This window comes from Mesoplodon densirostris, chromosome 19 (genome assembly GCF_025265405.1).
Source record: "Mesoplodon densirostris isolate mMesDen1 chromosome 19, mMesDen1 primary haplotype, whole genome shotgun sequence".
Classification (NCBI taxonomy): Eukaryota; Metazoa; Chordata; class Mammalia; order Artiodactyla; family Ziphiidae; genus Mesoplodon; species Mesoplodon densirostris.
In genome coordinates, this window is record NC_082679.1 from 9,001,540 (window position 1) to 9,018,551 (window position 17,012).

Consider the following 17,012-nt stretch of genomic DNA (forward strand, 5'->3'; position numbering starts at 1 on the left):
GAGTGCCTTTTTAACTTTTTTTTTTTTTGGCTGCGTCCCGCGGCATATGGGATCTTAGTTCCCTAACCAGGGATCGAACCCACACCCCCTGCATCGGAAGCATGGAGTCTTAACCACTGGACCGCCAGGGAAGTCCCGAGTGAGTGCCTTTTAAAATTTTTCACCCTGGGCACATTGCTTACCTTATCCTGGTCCCAACCCTGTTGGAGATAAAGCAGTGCAAGAGATGGAAATGATCTCTGACCTCTTTTTGCCCTTGCAATTATTCAATAGCTATGTGTTGGTTCTTCTGCCAATACTACACTTTTAATTTACATTGTTCTAGGATATGGTTTGTTTTTATTAGGGCAAGTGTCCCCTCAGTATCAATACGTTTACTGAGTGCTTACTATGTGCCACCGTGTTCTAGGTGATGTAGATACAGTTAATAGACAGAGTCCCTGCTCTCAACAGGGACTTAAGGGGAGATCCAGACAACAGACCCACACACCCCAAATAAATCATTAACAGTCGTAAAAAGGCTTAAAAAATCAAACTAACTGCTGACCTAGAGAATTTGAGGGGTCGAAGAGGGGGACTTTTGTATGTTGGGTCCTCTATATAGTACTGTGGAGGTGCTGTTTAAGCTAGAGGAAGAAAAGAGGTCAGCCAGCAAATAAATGGGGGGAGGATCTCCAGGGAACAGCGCAAAGGAAAGGCACTGAGGTGGGAAAGCACTTGGCCTGTTTGGGTAACTGAAACAAGGCAGGTGTACCTCTGGATAGGAAGTAAGAAGATGCCTATTACCTGATGTATGTTAACAGTGAACATTCATGACTTTAATATTTATTGAGCACTTACCATGTGTTGAGCACTGTGCTAAGTACTTTGGAAACTTACCGAAGCTTTACAACAACCCTACTGAGGTTACCCCTTGATCACCCCTCTTTTACAGATGAAGAAATTGAGTTAAGAGGTGAAATTGCTGACCCAAAGTGCTAGGAAATGCGATGGCAGGATTTGCACACAGTTCTCACTTCCAAATTCATGCTCTTAAACCACTGTCTCCCACAGAAAACACTCAACACATTTTAAACAAAGTACTGGGTGAACACGGAAAGACAGTTACATTTCTAGCTCCCCCAACGCAGTTTCTTATTTAAAACAACTATTCCCAGCTTGTCCTTTTCGCCTTCGCGGGGAGGTGGAGGGAGGCTGGAGGAACTACATTTCCCAGGAAGCAGCGCTCGCCTCGCTGGCCGTCAAGCATGTCGGAAATTGTAGTCCTCCGAGGACTACAATTCGCCCACGGCTCCCAGCATGCATTTGGAGCCCGAACCGTGCGGTAGGAAAAGGACAGTCGCGCAGCATGCTGGGAAGCGAGACCGGCTCTTTTCCCAGGCTTGGCTCCCAGACAAGCGAACCCATTTTTTTCGGACTACAATTCCCAGCGGGCTGTGCGCGAGAGGGCGGGCGAGTTCGTCTCCCGGAAGTCCGCTCTAGCCTTCGGTCCCCCAACAGCTGCCAGAGCCGGAGCCGCCCAGAAGCCGCGGGACCGGGGCCGCTGGGGTCCGGACGGGGGTCGCCATGGTAACGGGGGCGCGCCCACGCTGGGGACGGGGGAAGGGTGGGTCCACGTGCAGGTACTAGAGACTCGGTGGGATACTGACAAGCCGCCCCTGCTGCGGTGCGATGGTCTGGTCTGGGCCGGGCGCGGGCTCTCGGGATTGGGGCCGATCGAAGGCCGGGGAAGGGGGAAACCGGGAGGTGGTTCTGGGCGCTGGAGTGTACCGGGGCTCTCGAGGCCAGGGAGCTTTGGAGACCAGGTGGCAAGGGGAGAGGGCTGTGCGGGAGGGAGACACTGGAGGTGGCTGGAGGGTTTTGAAACAGGGAGGCAAGAGATCAGGGAGGATCTCAGAGATGGGCAGAAGGAATTGGAGGTGGGGAGGGGACATCCTAAGGGGAGGACTCTGGGAGCGTGGCAGGAGAGTTGAAGAATGGGAGAGATTCTGATAGGAGAGAGGGGGTCTCTAGAGGCAGGAAGCTGACATTGCAGGCGGAGGGGGTGCTGGAACTGGGCCGGATACTGCTGATGAGAGAGGTATCTCAAGGGGAAGAGACTAGACCCTGGAGACGGGAAGTAGACAACTGTAGGGAATGGGGCTTTAATGTCAGGGAAAGTGTGCAGTAAAAGGGAGAAGCCTTGGCGTAGGGAATGAATGCTAGAAATGAGTGGGGAGCAATGGAGTAGGTCTTTGCAAGAGGAGGGGTCTTGGAGAATAGGGAGTAGGCATGGAAGTGGGAGAGGTGGGGATGGGGCTTTGGGAACAAGGACTGGGCATTGGATTTGTCACCCCTCCCCGGGGATCGGGATGGGGCGACCTGACAGAGGGCACTGAAACGGAGAAAGCGGGAGTCAAAAGGGAACAACTCCAGGGTAGGGGGCTTGGAGACAGAGAAGGTTGGGGAGCATCAGGAGGGGACATCAGAGGGGCGCGGATACAGGAGGGAAGGGACTTCTCATTGTGGATTCCCTGAGGTGGAGAGATTCTAATTGGGGGGAGAAACAGGAAGAGGTGTGTGAGGGAATTTAGGAGTAAGGGGCAGAGCTCTCCCTCAGCTGTGTAGACTGGCTTCTATGTCTCTCCTCCCTAGATACCCCATCTATCTCTGGCTCTGCCCCCAGGCTGTGGCTGTGTGGCGTGGGTCCCCCCAACTCCCACCCCACGCCCTTTCCCTGCCTGCCAGGACCCCTGCCCGAGGAAGTGGTTTTCCCTGGCTCAGCAGAAGGGGTTCTTGGAAGGAGAGTGTAATATCCTGTTTCTGTGCAGCCTGATTGGTTGGGGGAGGAGGGATGGAGTGTGTGGAGAGTGAGGCTTAGGAAAGAGAGCGGACTCTCGCCAGTGGGTGGAGGCTCCCACAAGTGAGGGTAAGGGGGTTCAGAGGAAAGCCTTTGGACTCCCAGCTCTGCTTTCTGGCTGCGAGACTTCCTTTCTCTGAGCCTCAGTTTCTTCATCTATAAAACGGGCATAAGCATGCCCATCTCAAACAGAACTGAGCCCAAAGGCAGGCTTCCTAGCTACGTGAACTTGGGCCATGGTTTTCTCAAAGGCAAATGCCGATGAATTATAATATTACTAAGAACTAATATTTGTATAACACTTAGTATGTACTAGTCACTGTATTATACCTCTTGTATTTAATAACTCACGCAACAGTCTCCTGAGGGAGGTACTCTCGTTATAGCCATTATACAGACGGAGAAACTGAGGTCTGGAGAGGTTAAGTAACTTGCCTGCAGACACACAGCCAGCAGTGCCAGGATTCATTCGGGCTCTGGAGTCTGTGTTCTTAGCCACTTGGTCAAATGCCTCAGTCATAATAGCTAATTTTATTGAGCACTCAGTATGTAATAGGTGCTATACAAAGCACTTCCGAGATCAACTTGTTCAGTGTTCATAGTAGCCCTATGAGAGTTGAGCTGGCTTTTCAGAATCATAAAAACACATTTCCTAGCCATCACTGATGATGATCGTAGCCGACACCGAACGAACCTGCTAGTGCCAGCTACTAGACTAAATTTATAAACTTATTTAACCTTCAGAACACCCTGACAAAGTGGGTCTTCTATGGAAACTTGTTTTGCCGGGGTGGGGGATGGGGAACTGAGGCTTAGAGGGGCGGATCTTTTGTCCAAGGTCAGGGAGAGGAGAGTTGGTGGAGCCTGGGACTTAGTGCCCTAGAAATGACTGCAGAGTTGGCCAGAGAAATCACAGGGGTGTTGGAAGGACCTGGGACAGGAGCGTGTGGCCAGGCCAACCTGGCTGGGCTCTGGGGCGTGGCTGAGACCCTTGGAAGACAGGCCGCAGGGACACGTGGGCCCTGTCTCCCCTGTGGGGATGGGTGGGGCTGTTGGGCAGGGCGGCCCAGCACTGACCCGCCCTCCCCACCCCTCTCCCTCCCTCCTCCTCCTGCTGCCCCCAGATCCGCTTCATCCTCATCCAGAACCGGGCAGGCAAGACGCGCCTGGCCAAATGGTACATGCAGTTTGATGACGATGAGAAGCAGAAGCTGATCGAGGAGGTGCACGCTGTGGTCACTGTCCGAGATGCCAAACACACCAACTTTGTGGAGGTGACGGGAAACTACCCCCCACCCCACCCCCGACCCAAATGCCCCCGCCACTCCCTTGCTTCCTTTTTTTTTTATTATTTTTTTTTGCGGTACGCCGGCCTCCCACTGTTGTGGCCTCTCCCGTTGCGGAGCACAGGCTCCGGACGCGCAGGCTCAGCGACCATGGCTCACGGGCCCAGCTGCTCCGCGGCACGTGGGATCTTCCCGGACCGGGGCACGAGCCCATGTCCCCTGCATCGGCAGGCGGACTCTCAACCACTGCACCACCAGGGAAGCCCCCTTGCTTCCTTTTGACCTCTCCTTCCTAGCCTCCTGCCCATCCTCTAATGGCAATAACCCCTCACGCCCTCCTTCCTTCCCACATTCATTTACTCAACATGCTTGCCGTCTTCCTTCCTTTTGGGGTAATTTTTAGTGTGAAAATTTTCTGGCCTACAGGTTAGTACAACAAGAGAGAAGTCGATTGCAAACTACCCAGATTTCATAGTATTAAGAGTTTGCTTTTGTTTTTATTTTTATAAATTTATTTATTTATTTATCTAATTTTGGTTGCGTTGGGTCTTCGTTGCTGCGCGGGCTTTCTCTAGTTGCGGCGAGCGGGGGTTACTCTTCGTTGTGGTGAGCGGGCTTCTCATTGCAGTGGCTTCTCTTGTTGCAGAGCACGGGCTCTAGGCATATGGGCTTCAGTAGCTGTGGCTCGCGGGCCCTAGAGTGCAGGCTCAGTAGCTGTGGTGCATGGGCTTAGTTGTTCCACAGCATGTGGGGTCTTCCTGGACCAGGGCTCGAACCTGTGTCCCCTGCATTGGCAGGCGGGTTCTTAACCACTGCACCACCAGGGAAGTCCTGCATTTTTGTTTTACCTTCTTCTCTTTTTTTCGGCCGAACAACTTTTTTTTTCTGGTGCCTTTTAAAAACTTAAAATGCTCAAACACACAAGAGTAGGGAATGGTATAATGAACCATCCCTTGCTGTAGTGTTTTCCATTAAGTTACAGAGATCACAGGGGAATTCCCTGGCGATCCAGTGGTTAAGATTTCTCACTCTCACTGCCAAGGGCCTGGGTTCAATCCCTGGTTGGGGAACTAAGACCCCATAAACTGTGCAGTGCAGCCAAAAAAAAATATGTTACAGAGACCATGACGTTTCATCCCTAAATATTTCAGGATACATCTCAGAAAATAAAGACACTTCCTTCCATGACCAAAGTATCATCAGGCCTGATAAAATGAGTCATACTTCCTTACTACTATTACTCTAATGCCCAATCAATACTTAAATTTCCCCCAAATCATCAAAACTGATTGTTCAAAGCCAGTCAAGGATCTTGGCATTGCTTTTGGTTTCCATGTCTCTTTGGTCTGTTTATTGAGATGCCTCCAGCTTTAATTCCCACGGGATTAGCCTGTTCAAGAGACCAGGCTGATTGTCCTGTAGAATTCAACAAATATTAATCAGGGGACTGCTGTGTGCCGGGCACTGTTCTAGGCACTGGTGATACAGCAGGGGACGAAACAGACCCAGTACCTGCCCTTGGAGAGCTGACAGCTGACATTCTAGTGGGTGGGAGACTGTTAGTAAAGATACAGTGTATCAGGTGGTGATAGGTGTCAGGGAGAAAAAAGAAGCAGCTGTCGGGGGTGGAATTGCTGGGGTTTGTACAGCAGGGGTTGGAACGCAGGTTTAAATGGTTTGGTTAGGAGGTCTTCATTGAAGAGGGGCTATTTGAGCCCAGACCTGAAGGAATTGAGGAGTGGAAGGAAATGATGTCTGAGACAGGAACATTCCAAGCCCAGGGAACAGCAAGTGCAAAGGCCCTGAGGCAGCAGGAACGTACGGGGGCCTTCCTAGAATAGCAAGAAGGCCAGTGTATCTGAGGTGGAGTAAGCCAGGGAGGATGGGGGGAGCAGATGAGATCACTGCAGAAGGCGCAGGGCGTTGTGGGCCATGGTGAGGACTTGGGCTCTTGCTCTGAGTGAGACGGGAGCTACGGAAGGGTTTGTTTTTTGGGGGTTTTTTTGGTTTTTTTTTTTTGTGGTACGCGGGCCTGTCACTGCTGTGGCCTCTCCCGTCGCAGAGCACAGGCTCCGGACGCGCAGGCTCAGTGGCCATGGCTCACGGGCCCAGCCGCTCTGCGGCACGTGGGATCCTCCCGGACCGGGGCACGAACCCCCACCCCCCGCATCGGCAGGCGGACTCCCAACCACTGCGCCACCAGGGAAGCCCACGGAAGGGTTTTGAGCTGAGGAGGGACATGGGTTGACTTAGGCTTTAGGGATCCCTCTCTAGGGGGCAAGAGAAGAAGCAGGGGGACCACTCAGGAGGTGACCTCTGAGGTCCAGGTGAGAGATGCTCGTGACTGGCACTGGCATGGAAGCAGTAGGGGTGCAGAGAAGCGTTTTGAAGGTAGAGCCAACTGAAGGGCCAAAGATTGGATGAGGTGTGTGAAAGAAAATGGATCCACCAGTAGGGGGCGCTGTCACTTTCTCGGATGGGGCCGACTCAGGAAGAAGGTTGTGGTGAATATCAGCACTGAGGTGTCTGTTCTCATCCCAGCCGAGATGTCCAGGAGGGGGTGAGGGGAGAGGAGTGGGGAGGTCAAGGGATGCCCGCTCTCCTGGGGCATCCTGCTGCCGGCGCAGGGTGGGTCCCACACTGAGGGCTAGAAACGGTAGCAACTGAGGGACCCAGAGAGGGGCAGGGAGGCCCGAATAGACAGAAGTAGCCAGAAAGGCTGGCTGGTCAGGTGCAGCTGTCACAGGGGGCCTGACCATCTTAGGTTCCTCCCAATCCAGGCCCACTCCAGCATGTAGCCCTGTGCAGGGCAGTGCTGGTGACACAGTGGTGACAGGAAAGAGCCGGGAGGGTGACAGCAGGAAAGGGCGAATTTCAGGAAAAGAAGAGCGATGCTCAGGGTCAGATCCTGCCAAGGCCACGCCATCTATGACAGTCAGTTGGTAACTTCTCCAGATCAAGTTTTCCTGCCCTCTTGGCTTCCTGTCTTGAACCCTCAACTCCAGAGCAGGGGCCTTCAAACATTGGATCATGTATCTGTATCAGTTTAAAAAAAAAGTAGAGTTAGCACCCTGATATATTCTTTTTTCTTTAATTTTTTTATTACTATTTTTTAAATTGGGGTATAGTTGTTTTAGTTCCTACTGTTCAGCGAAGTGGAGTTCCCTGTGCTATACAGCAGGTATAGTTATCTATTTTATACCTATTAGTATATATGTTAGAGTATATTAGTGTATATATGTCAATCCCAATCTCCCAATTCATCCCACCACCACCCCCTTTCCCCCCTTGGTGTCCATATGTTTGTTCTCTACGTCTCTGTCTCTATTTCTGCCTTGCAAACCGGTTCCTCTGTACCATTTTTCTAGATTCCACATATATGCGTTAATATACAATATTTGTTTTTCTCTTTCTGACTTACTTCACTCTGTACAACAGTCTCTAGTCTAGGTCCATCCACGTCTCTACCAATGACTTAATATCGTTCCTTTTTATGGCTGAGTAATATTCCTTTGTGTATGTGTACCACATCTTTATCCATTCGTCTGTCGTCAGTGGGAATTTAGGTTTCTTCCATGACCTGGCTATTGTAAATATTGCTGCACTGAACATTGAGGTGCACGTGTCTTTTTTTTTTTCTTTTTTGGCTGCATTGGGTCTTCGTTGCTGCACGTGGGCTTTCTCTAGTTGTGGCAAGCGGGGGCTACTCTTCATTGCGGTGCACAGGCTTCTCATTGCGTTGGCTTCTCTTGTTGCAGAGCACAGGCTCTAGGTGCGTGGGCTTCAGTAGTTGAGGCATGTGGGCTCAGTAGTTGTGGCTTACGGGCTCTAGAGTGCAGGCTCAGTAGTTGTGGTGCACTGGCTTAGTTGCTCCACGGCACGTGGGATCTTCCCAGACCAAGGATGAACCTGTGTCCCCTGCACTGACAGGCGGATTCTCAACCACTGCACCACCAGGGAAGTCCCGCATGTGTCTCTCTTTTTTTTAAATGAATGAATGAATGAATGAATTTTTGGCTGTGTTGGGTCTTTGTTGCTGCACACGGGCTTTCTCTAGTTGTGGCGAGCGGGGGCTACTCTTCATTGCGGTGCACAGGCTTCTCATTGAGGTGGCTTCTCTTGTTGCGGAGCACGGGCCCTAGGCACGTGGGCTTTAGTAGTTGTGGCACTCAGGCTCAGTAGTTATGGCGCACGGGCTTAGTTGCTCCGCAGCATGTGGGATCTTCCTGGACGAGGGCTCGAACCCATGTCCCCTGCATTGGCAGGCAGATTCTTAACCCCTGCACCACCACGGAAGTCCCCCGCATGTGTCTTTATGAATTATGGTTTTCTCTGCGTATATGCCCAGTAGTGGGACTGCTGGGTCATATGGTAATTCTATTTTTAGTTTTTTAGGGAACATCCATACTGTTCTCCATAGTGGCTGTATCAATTTACATTCCCACGAACAGTGCAAGAGGGTTCCCTTTTCTTCACACCCTCTCCAGCATTTATTGTTTGTAGATTTTTTGATGATGGCATTCTGACTGGTGTGGGGTGATACATCATTGTAGTTTTGATTTGCATTTCTGTGATAATCAGTGATGTTGAGCATCTTTTCATGTGCCTCTTGGCCATCTGTATGTCTTCTTTGGAGAAATGTCTGCTTAGGTCTTCTGCCCATTTTTTTGTTTGGATTGTTTTTTTTGATATTGAGCTGCATGAGCTGTTTCTATATTTTGGAGATTAATCCTTTGTCCATTGATTCATTTGCAAATATTTTCTCCCATTCTGAGAGTTGTCTTTTCATCTTGTTTATGGTTTCCTTTGCTATGCAAAAGCTTTTAAGTTTTATTAGGTCCATTTGTTTATTTTTGTTTTTATTTCCATTACTCTAGGAGGTGGGTCAAAAAAGATCTTGCTGTGATTTATGTCAAAGAGTGTTCTTCCTATGATTTCCTCTAAGAGTTTTGTAGTGTCTGGTCTTACATTTAGGTCTTTAATCCAATTTGAGTTTATTTTTGTGTATGGTGTTAGGGAGTGTTCTAATTTCATTCTTTTACATGTAACTGTCCAGTTTTCCCAGCACCACTTATTGAAGAGACTGCCTTTTCTCCACTGTATATCCTTGCCTCCTTTGTCATAGATTACTTGACCATAGATGCATGGGTTTATCTCTGGGCTTTCTACACTGTTCCATTGATCTATATTTTTGTTTTAGTGCCAGTGCCATACTGTCTTTATTATTGTAGCTTTGTAGTATAATCTGAAGTCAGGGAGTCTGATTCCTCCAGCTCTTTTTTTTCTTAAGATTGCTTTGGCTATTCGGTGTCTTTTGTGTCTCCATACAAATGTTAAGATTTTTTTGTTCTAGTTCTGTGAAAAATGCCATTGGTAATTTGATAGGGATTGCATTGAATCTGTAGATTGCTTTGGGTAGTACAGTCATTTTCACAGTATTGATTCTTCTAATCCAAGAACATGGTATATCTCTCCATCTGTTTGTGTCATCTTTGATTTCTTTCATCAATGTCTTATAGTTTTCTGACTACAGGTCTTTTACCTCCTTAGGTAGGTTTATTCTTGATATATTCTTACTAATCCATGGATTATGTGCAGGAACTACTGTAATAATATTAGAAAACATACTGGGAATTCCCTGGCGGTCCAGTGGTTAGGACTCTGTGCTTTCACTGCCAAGGGTGCAGGTTCAATCCCTGGTCAGGGAACTAAGATTCCCACAAGCTGAGCAGCGTGGCCAAAAAAAAAAAAAAAAGAAAAAAAGTTAGAAAACATACTCAAAGTATAGGAATTAACAAAAGGATACAGTAGGAAAAAAATAAATAAAAATCAGGGACTTGAGGACTTCCCTGGTGTTGCAGTGGTTAGGAATCTGCCTGCCAATGCAGGGGACACGGGTTTGAGCCCTCATCCAGGAAGATCCCACATGCCATGGAGCAACTAAGCCTGTGTGCCACAACTACTGAGCCTGCGCTCTAGAGCCTGTGAGCTGCAACTACTGAGGCCATTTGCTGCAACTACTGAAGCCCACGCACCTAGAGCCCATGCTCTGCGACAAGAGAAGCCAAGCATAATGAGAAGCCCGCACACTGTAACAAAGAGCAGCCCCCACTCGCCGCAACTAGAGAAAGCCTGCGCGCAGCAACGAAGACCCAACGCAGTGAAAAAAAATAATATAAATAAAAATAAATTTATAAAAAAAAAGAAAAAAAATCAGGGACTTGTGTTGGCTTTTGCAGTTGCCACCAGGTGGCGACACACGCACACACGCCAGGCTGGATTTTTCAGATTTTGGCCAAAGACATGGAGCTTTGCAAGCCAGTATGCATATCTCTATGTGTCTATCGCTTTATCTACTTACACATGCGTATAAAATTAGAGTCTGTGTCCCTGGTTCATGCATATTTATTCGTGGATTGTGTGTATGTGATAAGGTAGTAATATTTGTATTTATATTACGGTTCAGTTAGGGGCAAGGCTGAGATTGTCTTGGTTACAGGTGGTGAGTGTGCACTGCCCAGCACAAAGCCTGCCACACAATAAGTACTCAGGCAGTGTTTGTGGAATGATTGAGTAGATTAGTTCCAGGCTGAGGAGTTTGACTCTCTCCAGAGGTAACAGGGAGCCACAGAAAGGGGAGAATGGACACCGTGGAACACCCCTGCCTCTCTCTCTGGGCTCTGGGCTTTTGCATAGCCTGTTCCCTCTGCCTAAAGCACTCCTGCCTGTTCACTCCTACTCATCCTCCAGATCTCAGTCCAGATGCCCCCTCCTCCTGGAAGCCCTCCCAGTCCCCCATCCTGGGTCAGCTGCCTGCCCCCTTGGGACTCCCACAGTCTAGCCCTGCCCACTCAGGGGATGACTGAGGATGAATCTGTCTCTACTGGACAGTGAGCCCACTGTGTCCCCAGCACAAGGCCAGACACAGAGCAGGGCCTCGGACCACATGTGGAACGCAGGACTGAATATGTTGGCTCCACCCTGCCCAGCACATTGGGTCCTGGGCACGCCCTGTCACTGACTACCTGCCTCTCTGCCCCGCAGTTCCGGAACTTCAAGATCATTTACCGACGCTACGCCGGCCTCTACTTCTGCATCTGTGTGGATGTCAACGACAACAACCTGGCCTACCTGGAGGCCATCCACAACTTTGTGGAGGTGCGCAGGCGGGCGGGCGCTGTCCCTCGTCCCCTCTGTTGGGCTGCATGGGCCCTCCTTGCCCTCCCCTCAAAGGCGGGGTGCGGAGGGCCACTGTCTTCCTCTGCCCCCCTCGATATTTCCTCTGGTCTCTGTCTCTCCCCTTTCCTCAGCTTCTCTCTGCTTTTTTTTTTTTTTTTTTTTGCCGTCTCATTCTGATGCCTTCTGTTCCTGTCTCTGTGTGTGTGTGTCTCTCTCTCCCTGCCCATCTCTCACCACCTCTGTCTTCCTCTCCCAGGTCTTAAACGAATATTTCCACAACGTCTGTGAACTGGACCTGGTGTTCAACTTCTACAAGGTGGGCCTCCTGGTGAAGACGAGGAGAAGGGGGAGGGGCAAGGGGGGGTGGGCCGGACCCCCGCAGCCGCCCGGGTGCCTCTGCGGGGGTCTGTTTCCTGGCCGTCGGGCATCAGAGCCCCCAGCTCCCAAGGTTTAGACCAGCATCCTGGGGGTCTCCCCACCTTTCACACCAGGGTCTCCCCTCACCCTCCCTTCACTCAGGTTTACACGGTCGTGGACGAGATGTTCCTGGCCGGCGAAATCCGAGAGACCAGCCAGACGAAGGTGCTCAAACAGCTACTGATGCTGCAGTCCCTGGAGTGACGGCGGGCCGGCCCCTCCCGCCCCCGGTCCTGCCCCCGGTCGAGCCTGCTCCCTTCCCCTTTCCAGGCCCGGGGTCCACCCCAGCGGCCCCATCCCTCAGCTACCCCAGAGGAAGGCACCCAGCCGTGTCTGGGCCACAAGGGAGGGGGCCGCCCCCCACGGCCTCTGGGCCCCAGCTGTGGGCGGAGGCCACTTCGCGTGTACCGAGTAACCATGCCGTTGTTGTGTGATGCCGTGAGTGTGTGCGTGGAGCCCCCAGTAAACCTGTGGTCCCCGCCTGGCCTCGTGTCTTTTGAGCCCTTGCCTATCTTCCCTGGGAACCAGGGGCAACTCCGGACGCCCTGCCATCAGTGCATCAGGCAGTCAGTCAACAAACACTCCTTGTGAGAATTCCCTGGTGGTCCAGTGGTTAGGACTCTGAGCTTTCACGGCAGGGGGCCTGGCTTCAATCCCTGGTCGGGGAACTATGATCCCACAAGCTGTGCAGGGCAGTCAAAAAGAAAAACACACACACACAAAAACCCCAACGAACTGCTCGTGCTGAGGGTGGGGGAGGGGGAGTGCAGATGCTTTCCCACCCGTTTCTGCCCACAGAGGGCTGCTGGGACTGGAAGCGGTGACGGATCTCGACACTGAGCACTTGCTACTAAAATAATGATGCTCAGGGCCAACACCGATGTCTCTCAGGCGCTGTTCGGAGCCTTGACATGTAGTACCTTACTTAATCCTCACAAGATGATGAGGAAGGGACTGTTAGCCCCATTTTCCAGCGGAGATCACTGAGCTCAGAGAAGGTTACAAGACTCGTTCAAGGTCACGTGGCGAGTCTGCAGATGAACCAGGTTGCTTTTGAGCCCAGGCAGGCGGCTCCAGAATCCTTGTTCTTAACCACTAGGCCGGAGGTGCAGGCGCTGGGCCCAGTGTTCAGTGGTTTTCAGCAGTGGTACTGCTGGCACGTGGGGTAGGAAGATTCTTCACTGTGTGAGACTGTCCACCTCCATCTGCCAAGTGCCAGTACTGAGTGGCCCTCATCACTTGTGACAACAGAAAACACTCCTGCATATTTCTTTTTTTTCTTTGCTTTTCTTTCTGGCTGCACCGTGTGGCTTCTGGGATCTTAGTTCCCCAACCAGGAAATGAACCCAGCACCATGGCAGTGAAAGTGCCGAGTCCTAACCACTAGACCACCAGGGAATTCCCCCCATGTGTTTCTAGTGCCCTCTGGAGGGGCTGTGCCCCCTCCCCCCATGCCCACTGAGGGCAGAGTGATGACCGCTGGCTGCAGCCATGACTGGCATCCTTGGCAGAGCTGAGAATGCTAGGCACGTCCCGTCCGCTTCCATTAATGTGACACAGCTTCGCGTCAGTCTCCCAACTGCAGGGGGTAGGATGTGTCTCAGCTCAGCTACATACACACTATGCAACCTTGGGGTAAGTCACTTAACCTCTCTTGCCTCTGTTTCTTCATCTGGAAAGTGAGCCGACTATGGTTTTTAATCTCATGGTGTGTTCTTGAGGAGTAAATGAGTTAATCCCGGGACAGTTTAGGGTGGTACCTCCCATCAGTAAGCATGCATTCACTGCACAGACATCAAGTGCCTGCTGTGTGCAAAGCCCTGTGAGAGAAAAGATGTTTATAGATGTGAACGGTGAGCACTGACTATAATCATTGTCATTTTACATGTGGGACACTGAGGCTTGGGGAGGTGCATTCCCTTCTAGATACAGTCACTCCAACAGTGTAGTCGTTTCTTGTTGCTGCTGTAACAAGTTATCACAAACTTGGTGGCTTAAACTAACAGGACTTTGAGACTGACCACCCTGGAGGGGTGAGGGTGTCGCAGGGGGGCACCCAGGCTGAGGCCTGGATCTTCGGCTGGGTGACGGGGTGGGAGGTAAGGTCCTTCCTGAGATGGGGAAAGAGCAGGTTGGAGGAATATGCCAAGGTTATTAGAACATGGAGAGTGTTTTAACTTCCTAAGGCTGCTGTAACAAATGACCACAAAGTAGGTGGCTTAGAACAAGAGGAATTGATTCCGTCTCAGTTCTAGAGGCCAGAAATTGGAAATCCAGGTGTCAACAGGGCTGTGTTCCCTCTGAAGGCTCTGGGGGAAGATGCTTCCTTATCTCTTCCAGCTTCTCATGGCCCTGACATTCCTTGGCTTGTGGCTGCATCTCTCCAATCTCTGCCTGCACCTTCACATGGTCTTTCCTCTATGTCTGCATCTTCTACTTTTCTGTCTCTTATAGAGACACTGGTCATTGGATTTAGGGCCCACCCAGATAATTGAGGACGATCTCATCTCAAGATCTTTAACTTAATTACATCTGCAAAGATGTAATCTTTTTCCTAATTAAGTCACACTCATAGGCTCCAGGATGTGGACATGTTTTGGGGGCTACCATCAACCCACTAGAGTGAGTGTGAGCTCTTGGGGGTCACCCAGGAAAGGACCAGGAGGCCTTTGGACACACAGACCTGAGGCTCACAGAGGGAAGGATGCAGAGAGCGTTTGCTTATTTGTGCATTCCACACATGTTTCTCAGGCATCTACTATGTGCCAGTCACTGTTTTAGCACCAGGAGATACAGCAGTGAGCAGAACAAATCCCCTGCCCTCAGAGAGCTCAGTCCCCTGAGGGTGATGGGGCAATGCATAAAGAAGCAAGTCCATGTCTGGTATGTTAGAAAGTGAGGCAAATGGAGGCAAATCAAACAATGAGGAGAGGGCTTCCCTGGTGGTGCAGTGGTTGAGAGTCCGCCTGCCGATGCAGGGGACACGGGTTCGTGCCCCGGTCCGGGAAGATCCCACATGCCGCGGAGCGGCTGGGCCCGTGAGCCATGGCCACTGAGCCTGCGCATCCGGAGCCTGTGCTCCGCAACGGGAGAGGCCACAACAGTGAGAGGCCCGTGTACCGCAAAAAAAAACAGAAAAACAAAAACGAGGACAGAAGGAAGCCTGGCAGACGGCACTGCTATTTTAGATGGATGGTCAGGAGGGCCTGGCTGGAGGAGGTGACATTTGAGCTGAGATTGAAGGAGGTTCGGGAAGGAGCCATGGGAAATTTCAGGGGAAGAGTATTATAGGCAGAGGAAACAGCGAGTGCAAAGGCCCTGCGGCAGAACATGCAAGGAGGCCAGTATAACCGGAACAGAGTGAGCAAAAGGGACAGTGGAGGCAACATGTTCATAAAATAGAAGGATTAGAGGTGGAAGACAGAATACACAAGGTCAGGCCTGCTGTGGTGAGGACATTGGGTTTATTCCGTGTGAGATGAGAGCCATCTGGAAGGACTTTTTTTTGGAGGGTTTGGGAGAGGGTGGTAACAACCCTATTGAGATATAACTCACATACCATACATTGTATGGTATGTAATTCGCCCATTTGAAATGTACAATTCAGTTGGTTTTTCTTTCTGTCTTTCTTTTTTTTTGCCACGCAGCCTGCAGGATCTTAGTTCCCCGACCAGGGATCAAACCTGGGCCCTTGGCTGTGAAAGTGCTGAGTCCTAACCATTGGACCGCCAGGGAATTCCCCAATTCAGTAGGTTTTTTTTTTTTTAAGAATATTCAGGGCCTCCCTGGTGGCGCAGTGGTTAAGAGTCCGCCTGCCGATGCAGGGGATACGGGTTCGTGCCCCGGTCTGGGAGGATCCCATATGCCGCGGAGCGGCTGGGCCCGTGAGCCATGGCCGCTGGGCCTGCGCATCCGGAGCCTGTGCTCCGCAACGGGAGAGGCCACAACAGTGAGAGGCCCACATACCGCAAAAAGAAAAAAAAAAAAAAAAAGAATATTCAGAGTTGTTTTACTGTCATCACAATCCACTTCAGAACATTTCATCTCCCCCCCAAAAAAACAGTACCCTTAGCTATCATCCCTCAATCCCTCCATCCCCTTTCCCCAGCCCTAGGTAATCTACTAATCCACAATCTACTCTCTGTCTGTGGACTTGCCCATTCTGGACATTTCATAGAAATGGAATCATACAATATGTGGGGCACGGGAATGTTTTGAGCCAAGGAGTGTTGACAGTCTGCCACATCTGACACAGGAAGTCAAGGGTGGGAGCCAGGAGCCAGTGAGGAGGTGATCGCAATGATCCAGGCAAGAGGTGATGCTGGCTTCAGACAAGGTGGGGGCAAGGCGATGGAAGTAGAGAGAAGTGATCGGATTCTGGACACATTTTAAAGGTGGAATCAGTAGGATTTGCTGACGGTTTGATGTAGGGTGGGAGAGAAGTCAGGGATCACTCACAATTTTACAACCCGAGCATCTGGAAGACTAGAATCACCTTTTCCAGAAGCAAGAAGACAGTGGGGGGAAATATGTCAAGTTTGAGCTCTTGGGCCTCCAAGGAGAGATGCTGCTGAGGCAGTGATTGTGTGGCTCTGGGGTTCGGGAGAGAGATCCAGGGCGAATATAGACATTTGAAAGCACCAGATGTTATTTACTGCCATGAGATCAGCTGAGATCACCAAGGGAACAGGTGTGAAGACAAAAGAGATCTGCAGAATGAGATCAGGGAAAAGAGAAGACATCAGAAAACATAACAGAGAAGGAACAGCCAATGAGAAGGAAAACCATCTAGTGCAGCGTCCTGGAATCAAGAGAAAAAAGCGTGCTCAGGAGGAGAGTGAGAGTATTCACGCATTAAATTCTGTTGAGATCATTGCAGCTCTATGAGAATGGCTCATTTAAAAATACCAAATGCGTGGGATTTCCCTGGCCGTCCAGTGTTTAAGACTCCGCGCTTCCAATGCAAGGGGCGTGGGTTCCATCCCTGGTTGGGGAACTAAGATCCCACATGCCTCCAGGTGCGGCCAGGAAAAAAAAAATACCGAGTGCAGGCAAGCACCCAGGGCAACCGGAACTCTCGCACACTGCTGGTGGGAACACAAAATGGGGCAGGTTCTTATAAAGTTAAACATTACACTTACTTTATGACTCAGCAATCCCTCTCCTATTTGTTTACCCAAGAGAAATAAAAACTGATGTGCAAAATTTCTATATGAACCTAAGTTGAATGAAGACCTGTGTGCACGCAAAAACTTGTCCATGAATGCTCATAGCAGCGTTACTCACAGTAG

The 17,012-nt window shown here is 50.6% G+C and overlaps 1 protein-coding gene across 1 annotated transcript; it reads left to right on the forward strand.

Moving 5' to 3' along the window:
- Positions 1-1,458: 1,458 nt before the first annotated feature.
- AP2S1 (adaptor related protein complex 2 subunit sigma 1) lies at positions 1,459-12,206 on the forward strand. The gene is made up of 5 exons (XM_060083872.1): positions 1,459-1,569; positions 3,964-4,113; positions 11,170-11,283; positions 11,561-11,620; positions 11,824-12,206. The coding sequence occupies exons 1-5, from the start codon at positions 1,567-1,569 to the stop codon at positions 11,923-11,925; spliced, it is 429 nt and encodes a 142-aa protein (XP_059939855.1). The 5' UTR covers positions 1,459-1,566; the 3' UTR covers positions 11,926-12,206.
- Positions 12,207-17,012: the final 4,806 nt, after the last annotated feature.

What these genes read in the sequence shown, in the direction of transcription:
- AP2S1 (XM_060083872.1), top strand. An exon ending in AACACACCAACTTTGTGGAG is followed by an intron (nt 4,114 to 11,169) that starts GTGACGGGAAAC and finishes TCTGCCCCGCAG; the next exon opens with TTCCGGAACTTCAAGATCAT. An exon ending in TGGTGTTCAACTTCTACAAG is followed by an intron (nt 11,621 to 11,823) that starts GTGGGCCTCCTG and finishes CCCTTCACTCAG; the next exon opens with GTTTACACGGTCGTGGACGA.